The 9,693-nt window shown below is 34.1% G+C and overlaps 1 protein-coding gene across 1 annotated transcript in view; it reads left to right on the forward strand.

Moving 5' to 3' along the window:
- LOC101590255 (PHD finger protein 14) overlaps window positions 1-9,693 on the forward strand; it is a 181,566-nt gene that overhangs the window by 55,055 nt on the left and 116,818 nt on the right. Inside the window, exons 8-13 of the mRNA XM_023701404.1 lie at window positions 649-795; window positions 1,414-1,684; window positions 1,990-2,096; window positions 4,812-4,907; window positions 6,650-6,753; window positions 8,659-8,790. Of these exons, the coding sequence (XP_023557172.1) occupies window positions 649-795; window positions 1,414-1,684; window positions 1,990-2,096; window positions 4,812-4,907; window positions 6,650-6,753; window positions 8,659-8,790 (857 nt within the window). The remainder of the gene's footprint in view (window positions 1-648; window positions 796-1,413; window positions 1,685-1,989; window positions 2,097-4,811; window positions 4,908-6,649; window positions 6,754-8,658; window positions 8,791-9,693) is intronic.

The raw sequence follows: 9,693 nt of genomic DNA on the forward strand, positions 1-9,693 counted from the left end.
TGGTTTTTAATGTATTGATTTTTTTTCTCTCCTCTCATTTGTATTTCTTTATGAAGTTATGCAAGGAGATAAGGGAGATACCTTTTAGTGTCAAGGTCTGGCCTTAAATCTTTTTCCCCTTGGAGAGAATCTGTCTACACGTTGCTAACCAGTTAGATTTGTCTATCTTTGAAAGTCCTGTGTTTTTGAATGTATAATATTGTTGCTTTGCATTATTAATATATTCAGAACTTTTAATATTTGTTTCTGTTATATCTTTTTAAACTTTTTTTTTACAGAAGTATGGAAATACTTCAAGCAGTATATAAGATTTGCTTTCAGTATTTTTAAATCCAGAAGGTCCTTTATTTTCTTTTGTCTTTTGCAGTGCTGGGGATCAACCTAGGGGTATAAACATGCTAAGCAAATTATTTGCTACTGCCATATACCCTCAGCTTCTTTAAGAAAAAAAAAATTGCTAATGTGAATTTGATATATTGGATTGTTTCTAAAGCAGAAATCTTTATTATAATGTGCAAAATGTACTTGTACAGTTTATTGTGAAATTAAGGCTAGTTAATTCTTCAAAAATTATTTTTCTTTTGGTGTTAGGTTTTTAAAAGAAATATTTCTGTCAAAATGTTCATCTTCTATCCTTTTTTTGTATAGGATATAGCAGATCCATTTTTTGCTTATTGTAAGCAACATGCAGATCGTTTGGACAGAAAGTGGAAGAGAAAAAACTACTTGGCTCTACAGTCCTACTGTAAAATGTCTTTGCAAGAGAGAGAGAAGCAGCTCTCACCAGAAGCCCAGGTAAGGGATCATACCAGTGCTTTTTTCCCTTTAATATTATAGATTATCAATCCTATGTGTTTGCCGTTAATATGTGCAGTATAACTATGAAATTTGCTCAGTTTTCTGAGAAGTGATTTAAGATGGAGGTAAGCGGTGGTAGGGCTTGCTTGGTTGTGTTCCTCCTCAGGGAGTCAGTAGAGCGGTTGTTAATAAAGCACATTTCCACATTGAGGGATGTGGTTTAGAGGAAACTGTCCTATGAATGTAGTGTATTGACTAGATATTTTCAGTGTAATGTTCATTTATGCAGAGAGTTTGATGCGTTTGTTCATTTCAAATGGTTTTCTGTGTACATTAAATCTGCAGGGATAGTTATTAGGCAAAGAAAAGTTCAAATTAGTCAAATTAGTTTCTCACAATGCTGATCATCAAGTGGGACAGTTCTTACTAGGTGTAGCTCTAGTTTGTTGAAACTCAAGAGTTACATGGTATACCATGAAGACCGCTGATAAATACAGTTTCGCTCTGTGAGGAGATTATAGCTGTCTTTACTTTTTTGGAGCACAGAAATAAAAAATCATCAGGGCTGTGTTCCACTTTACTATATTTTAAAATTTGTGTACATTTCTTTTATAGGCAAGGATCAATGCCCGGCTTCAGCAATATCGTGCCAAGGCAGAACTAGCTCGATCCACCAGACCCCAAGCCTGGGTTCCAAGGGAAAAATTGCCCAGACCACTCACTAGTAGTGCTTCAGCTATTCGTAAACTGATGCGGAAAGCAGAACTAATGGGGATCAGTACAGATATCTTCCCAGTGGACAATTCAGATACTAGCTCTAGTGTGGATGGAAGGAGGAAGCACAAGCAGCCAGCTCTCACTGCTGATTTTGTGAATTACTATTTTGGTCAGTATAGATACTCCTACATGCACATTTAAAATGAGAATAGTTTGCTAATGAGTATTTGCTAATACTGTTAATTTTTAGAAGTTCATTAGTCCTGTCACGTATGTCAAATAAGACATGTTATTTTCCTGAGTTGTAGGTTTTTATAAAATTGTAGGTTCATATTTTTCCTGTATATTTAAAAGTGTTTCAGCAATGTAGATTTATCCTTATGAACGTCTTTATGAATAGTTTCTTTTTTTGTATATTTCTTATATCAGCTTTTACTTGGTACTAAAGTAAAATTGGATATTTAATTTAAATAGAGAGAAATATGCGCATGGTTCAAATTCAGGAAAATATGGCAGAGCAAAAGAATATAAAGGATAAATTAGAGAATGAGCAAGAAAAGCTTCATGTGGAATATAATAAGGTAAGCTGGCTGTGAAACAGAGCACAGCAGGACTTGACTTCTGCTGTGACTTTGTAGCAGCTCTGTGGGCTTTGGAGTGCGAGCGCTCCTCTTCTCCTCCCCTTCCGTCTCCTCGCCTCCTCGCTGTCACTTACTGCGCGTTCTCTGTGTGGATGGTGTCACTCTGATGGCCTCACATGCAGTACCTGACCCTCGTCTTCATTCTGTTGTGTAGCTTATGATTATTGTTCCCATTTTCAGAGGAGCAAACTGAGTCGTGCAGAGTAGGTCATACGTGTGAGTATGCTCACAGACGGTGAAGTCGTACGGCTGGAGCTGGAGGCCGACATCTTATTCTAAACTCTACACATAGTATAACAGCACTTCTTCTAAGCTTGTAGGAGAGTTAGAAACTGAATTTTCAAGGGCTGGGGAGATAGCTCAGTGGAATAAGCGCTTGCCGGGAAAGCACAAGGTCCTGCGTTCAATCCCTGGTACACACACACGCACACAAAAGAAACTTAATTTTCAATTACTGCTTTTATCCTGAATTATGATGTTACCTTTAATTAAACAATTTTTCCCCAATTTAAATTTTCATTGTTACCTCTTCATTCTAATGAGAGGGAGATTTTTAAAAAAATCATATAAAATATCATATAAAAGCCATATAAAATCATATGAAAGTCATATCCATGACTAAAATACCAGTTACTAAGTAACATGCATCAAAAATGGGTGTAGAGTTGCAAGGGTTTTTTCTTTGTTGTTTTCTGGAGACAGTCTTACTCTGTAGCTCCGGCCGGCCTTGAACGTGCCGTGCTATTGGTGCCTCAGCTTCCCGAGTGCTGGGATCATGGGCTTGCTTCGCTGACTTACTGTTCTATGTTTTTTTGTTTGTTTGTTTGTTTTTTACTTTTTCTATTAGTTAAGTTTATTGATACATTTCAGATACAACTAATGATCAAATTTATTATAGGGAATTTATATATGTACGAAACATTTACACTGTAATGATTTATTTCCCTATTCTCCTACCTTTGCTAAACCCCTCTTCCTCTCCTTATGTACAAAATGTTTTCTTCATGTATGTACTACAGGGTGTACAGGGTCTCATATGTAGATAGGATTCATAGTGATTCTCCTGTTTCAGCCTCCAAACTGCTGGGATTGCATGTGTGTGCCACCATGCCCCGCATCCATCTTTGTCTCGGTGTGCCCCACGGTCGGCACAGCATGCTGGGGATCCAGCCCCAGCTGCTGTGCTCTGCCTGAGCAGGCACTGAGCTATCTGGCCGGCCTTTATTTACTTTTGTTTCATGTTTTTTCCTCCTTAAGTTTTTTCTTTTCCCTTCCTTCTCACCCCCTGCCCCCGCTCCTCCGCAGTTCCCCTTCCCCTTTGAAAATTTTCTTCCTATTTCATAATATCTGTATACAGTTTGGTCCTTTTTGTGCTTTTTTGGTCCTTTTTTGTTACAGCAAAATGCAGTGTTTAAAAATATGTCTGATTCTTTTCACTTAAGAGAATGGCCTCAGGCCAAGGATGTAGCTCAGTGGTGCCACACCTGCCTGAGAATTGTGAGGCCCTGAGTTCTTTTCTGGGTCCGAAAGGAAAAAGCAAAAAAAAGAGAATAGCTTCAAGGTGCATCCGTTAAGCTAAAAATGTCTCAAACTTATGCTCTATGGCAGACTAGTACTTTATTGTATTAAAATAAAACTCACATCTTCGTCCATTCATTAGTAGGTGGGCATTTGGGCTGCTTCCAAGGTTTAGCTATTACAAACTGTGCCACTGTAAACAGGGCTGTGCATCTGTCACTGTGCTGTGCTGCTTTTAGTTCTTTCAGAAAAATAACAAGAAGGGGAACGCCTGAATCAAGTGGAACCTCCAGTCCTAGCTTTTTGAGGGACCTTCATACTGCTTTCTATAGTGGTCGCACCAGGGTACTCTCCCCCTAACAGTGGAAAAGCTTCCTTGTCCCCACAGCCCTACCAGCATTTAGTATTGGTTGACTTCTTGACACTTAACCATTCTTTCTGGGCTGAGATGCAGTCTCCCAGCTAAATGATTGTTAACATTTTGAGTCATGTATTAGCAGAGTGTTTCAGTAATCAGCCACATTGTAGTGCACAGTGGAATTAGATTCATAAGACCTGGCGATTCTTGTAATTCAGTGACATTAGCCAATCCATCCATCCATCCATTCTTTCCTTTTCTTTCTTTCTGTCTTTCTGTCTTTCTGTCTTTCTGTCTGTCTGTCTTTCTGTCTTTCTGTCTTTCCGTCTTTCTTTCTGGCAGAACTGAGGGTTGGACTCAGGCCATTGGACTTGCCAGGCAGGCGCTTATTCTATTGAGCCATATCCCCGGCCCCTTACTTATTTTTTAGCCAGTTCTTGAAAACTCTTGATTCTTAGTTTTCTCATGCGGTGGATGATGGAAATGCAGCTTGATAGAGACACTGCTTAATTAGCAGAGTATGTTCAAAATTATATAGCAACTATAATTATATATATATATATGCTATAATTTATATATAGCATATATGAATATGCTATAACCACATGTGTAAGCTTGTATACCATCACAAAATAAAATGTGTTTTTGTTGATGCTGCTAAATAATTGGATAGCACTGTCTTAGTACAGAGTTATGATTTGAGTATCTTATATATGAATGGAATGTAGTTGTAGGTACCCTCGGCCATTTATTGATACTTTGACTTGCTTACCTTGTAGCTGTGTGAATCTTTAGAAGAACTACAAAACTTGAATGGGAAACTTCGAAGTGAAGGGCAAGGAATATGGGCCTTACTGGGCAGAATTACAGGGCAGGTTAGTGCTTTTCCAGTTACTCTCTTTTCTCCTTGCTCTCTGTTAACCTTTCCAAGACTCAACTCTGGGAACCGCAGAAGGATTCTGTTTTATCAGAGCTGATTCTCCTAGGTCAGATAATGACTTCTGGGTAAAATGCAGCTAGCATGTGAAAAATACCTGCTGAGAACCTGAGTCTTAATTTGATTGTTTTGATGACTCTCGTTTGCTACACCTGATTGACCTGTCATTTGTGATCAGCTAAGATTTGGAACACGAATTTCTCTTACTTTTTTTTTTTTTTTTTTAAATTTAGCAGGTTTTGATTCTTCACTGTGTTTTTTCTTTCTTGTGAGCTATGTTTCGGGTGATTATTTTATTTGGATGTAAAACTTAAAATTTAAAAATTTAAACTAGAGAGATTCATTGTCTTGTTTGGTTTTTAGCTGTTAAGAAATAAGTTTTGAAATTTAAATGTTATATTTTTAAAATCTTTTATCTTTGAACATTTTTAGTCTGTGAAAGTTCTTTAGTATTGAAAAGAATATTTCCAAATGGAATTTTTTAAATGCCGTTTTTAGTGCTGTGTTTACTATAATTGATATATTACATGTTTTTAAAAATAATTTTATTTAGGGATTATTTAGGGATGATGGGGATACCTATTTATGGTTCTTTTACTTCAAAAATAATTTTATTTGGAAAAGAAACTGTTCAGGGAACAGATATTTTCATTGTACTTGTTTCACATGGTTACAGAAGTCACATTCATACCATAATTTGTATAAATGTTATTTTATAAATTAATATGTATTGACTTATACTGTATTTTGCTGGCATTGAAGTTTTTTTGTGTGAACTGTAGTGTATGTGGCTTGTAATAATTTATCTTGAAAAGTGAGAATGAAGAGTAGTGGCCTTTGGAGGAATGAACCTTTGTTGCTATTGCGAGGTTGATGAGGGATGTCTGGAAGGTTATCTCATTTAATATTTGATATTTAGAAAATGTAAATTTGAGTACGAGGCCTTAGCTTACTTGCTTGATTTGCAAGTCTGTCTTTTAGGATCCTCCTATTTAGTGTAAAATATTATCAACTATTCAAAACACTTTTATTTGTTACATGACTTTCTGCAGAGGTTTACAGATTTCCTTGTGCAAATGTAAAATGCATGGCAGAAGTAGAATTCCCTTGTGCTGTTTGCATAATACTTTTTTCCAGCTGGCTGAACAGATGTGGCCCACTGGGTTACTAAGAAATGACTTTGATAGATGGTTGCTGTCTGAGAAGCCAACATACCACAGATTAGCAGAAACCCAAAAGAGTCTCATCTGCTTTGTTGGAGAGTTTGGTCCAATAAGATAATTTTTTTAATTAACCTATGGAGCACCAGTATACCTGGGATGTTGAGGAAAATAAACGACCTCAGTATTCATTTTGTCACGTGTACTGTGTTAATTTTTTTTTTAAACCTCTGTTATGCTTGTCCTCGTATTTCATTTTTCAAACTAAAGTAATTTAATTTTCATAATGTTTTAATATATCACTGAAAATTGATAAAAGCATGTAATCACAGGTTTCTAATGGAAAAAACTGTTAGACAAAAACTCCTCTTATTTCTTCTTGGCATTGTAATAGCTTGTAAAGCAGATTTCTCCCTGGTAACCCTAGTATATTCAGCTCACTCAAGTGGCAAGTAGAGGAAAATGTTGCTTTATATTTCATCCTTAAAACAATATATGCTGCATTTGTTCAAATTAATAGAAGTTGAATATACCTGCAATTTTGCGAGCACCCAAGGAGAGAAAACCAAGCAAAAAAGAAGGAGGCACACAAAAGACATCTGCTCTTCCTACAGTGCTTTATAGGCAAGTAATGAGTTTATTTTTAGCTAATACTTACTAGGAAGAAGGTACTTATCATTTTTGAGAGTGAATTATGTCTATGCCAGAATTTAAGTGGATGTGACACTCATTTTATCAAAGATACTTTGTAGATCAAATAACAGATTTCTGTTATAAGATAAATGATTCTGTGTCTTTTTAATAGCTGTATAAGTTATTATATACCTGTATAAGTTCCATGAAAATAAAGAATTCTGTTTGGGGAATTGGAACATTATGCTAAAAAATGTGCTTATTGTCTTAAATAATTAAAATGATATAATAAGTAGAAATTTATGTTTTACTTGCATTATAAGTTTTGTATTTTTAGTGAAGGATAGTATATAGAAAGTCTGAAGCTTTTGTCTTTATAGCTTGTATATAATGAACATAGATTTTAGGTTTGAGCCTGCATGTATATTTTTCTTTGCTTGGGTGTAGTAATTTTGCTGTTACTCCAGAAATATTTTTATAGTGTTCACCATTATAGTAATTTTACATAGACAAAACTTGTTTATCTAAATAATTTAGCATCTCACTTTTCTGTGGTATTATATTGATTATGTTGAGTTTAGAAAATGTAGTTATATGCATGCATAAAATATATACACATATGTGTGCATATATATACACATTTATATACATACAAATATAAACACATACATGCACAATATTCTTCCCAGAACTACTTTCTTGGAAATAACAGCATTACAACAATATCAGTCTCCTTAAGTATTTCCCATTCCTTATTGGAGAGTCTTTCACAGGTCAGAGAAAACAACTTCCAGGAAATGTGGGAAAAGCTCACTGTTGTTTTAGTGTATGATGCAAACATTAGCATGTAATGAGTACCACTTTCTCAAACACACTTGATTTATTTGAAATTGTCAGGTGTATCACCATATTTGTGACTTTTATGAATATAGTTCATTTTTCTTTCAGAGTATATTCTAAATGACTTGTCTGTTTTACTCTGAGATTTGAACTGGTTTTGTTTTTCTAGGAATAACAAAATAAATATTAAATTTAAATAAATTAAAATTGAATGTTAAATGAAAATTAAAATGAATATTATTAAATAAATATTAAAAGTAAATCCAAATATTGTTCTTTTGCTCTTCCTACACATGAATGTATCTGCTAGTTCTCAGCAGCTTCTCCTCTCATTCGGCACATTGCCAATACAGATGTTTATACATGTAAGTCTATACATTAAGCATTCAGGTCACGGCACTCAAGTTCTCAATGACTAGCTTGTCTTTTCCACAAAAAGACATTATGTTAGATTAAAAAAAAAAAAAAAAACAAAATAAAGAAACTTAACAGTAACAACAATTGTAAAACTCCCAAATATTTTCAAATGTTAGTTAAATATTTTAAAGACTTAAAATCTGATTTTGAGAAAACCCTGTTTATATATGTAACTTATTTCTGTATTGAAGATTTTTTGAAAGGTTTATAATTAATAGCAGAAAATAATCTGTATTTCATTGTGAGATAATTTCTTTTATAGTTTTTAGAGATTTAAAAGAGTGAAAACTTTTTTTGGTTCAGATAAATTATGTTTCTTGAGAAAAATGAAACTCCCTTGAAATGTGGTTTTGCTAATAATTAAAATAAAGGTGATGTTGAGAATAGCTTACATATACCCTTCTTTGAAAGGTTTAACTCTAGTAACATTTGTTTTTATTAGATCCAAACCATGTTTTAACACTTTCACAGGTGTTTATAACTGTTACTGATATTATAAAAATTTCTGTTTTATAAGAAAGGTTCATTATAACAAAAGAAGTGGTAGTTGAGAGTAAAATTTTAAAATTTAAAATGTTGAATTTGAATTGTGTGTCACTATTTCAATTGTTCAACCTTCTTTGCTGCATTTACTTGAAGTTGTGGAATTTGTAAGAAGAACCATGATCAGCACCTTCTTTTGTTGTGTGACACGTGTAAACTCCATTATCATCTTGGCTGTCTGGATCCTCCTCTTACAAGGATGCCAAGAAAGACCAAGAATAGTTACTGGTAAGTCAAATGAAAGAGGCTTTTATGTTAGACCCAGTTTACTTTCCTTTCATCAGTGTGAAAAAGAAGTATTACATTATACTGAATGCTAATAAAATATTTGGCACATTTTTTAATTAATGGTTTCATAAATTTATTGTGCTCTTATATAAAAAAACTAACGATTTTTATTTGAGAAATGAATTTTCAGTTAATTTTGACTATTTTGATATCTTAGCAGGTTGTTACTTATGGTATAATTCTGTTTATGATTTTTTATTGTTTGGAGTTTCTCAGATGCTTTATTTTTATTTTGTATGAATTTATGAAATATATGAATTTATGAAAATTTGCCTTAATTTTTTTTGTGTTTTTGATTGGAACTGATACTGTTTCTGAGTTAGTACCACCAAAATTTTTACTTCCACTTTCATTTGTGCTATAGGTGTTTAAGACGTGCAGTATTCTTTATCTGAACCATTTTTTTTTTTATTTTTCATTAATATAAGCAAATTGAATCCCTATAATGTTTGAGAAAAGCTTATGATATCTTTAATGAGCTTGATTCTTTAGTCAAGAGAGAGACAGGTGTTCAACTTTTAATAGACTATAGGAAGGATAATATAGGAAATGAAAAATGTTGGAATGAAATGAATATTTTTATATAAAAAACCTTACAAATTTTAGAAAAGGTCAACCCCAAATTCTTAAGTTGTCATATATTTAAAAGCTGGTATAGGTTCTTCAAACACTTAGTTGAATACATAGTTCAAGCCAAGATCTGTACTTTTGAGGTTATGTTAAATCTCTGTTGTGGCAAAACTGTACAGTGGGGGCTGGAGAGATGGCTCAGTGGTCTAAAGCACCTACTTAGAACAAGCTTAGCAAAAGCATCAGGGACCGCGGTTCAATCCCCCAGCACCA

Source organism: Octodon degus, unplaced genomic scaffold, assembly GCF_000260255.1.
Source record: "Octodon degus isolate 3935 unplaced genomic scaffold, OctDeg1.0 scaffold00135, whole genome shotgun sequence".
Classification (NCBI taxonomy): Eukaryota; Metazoa; Chordata; class Mammalia; order Rodentia; family Octodontidae; genus Octodon; species Octodon degus.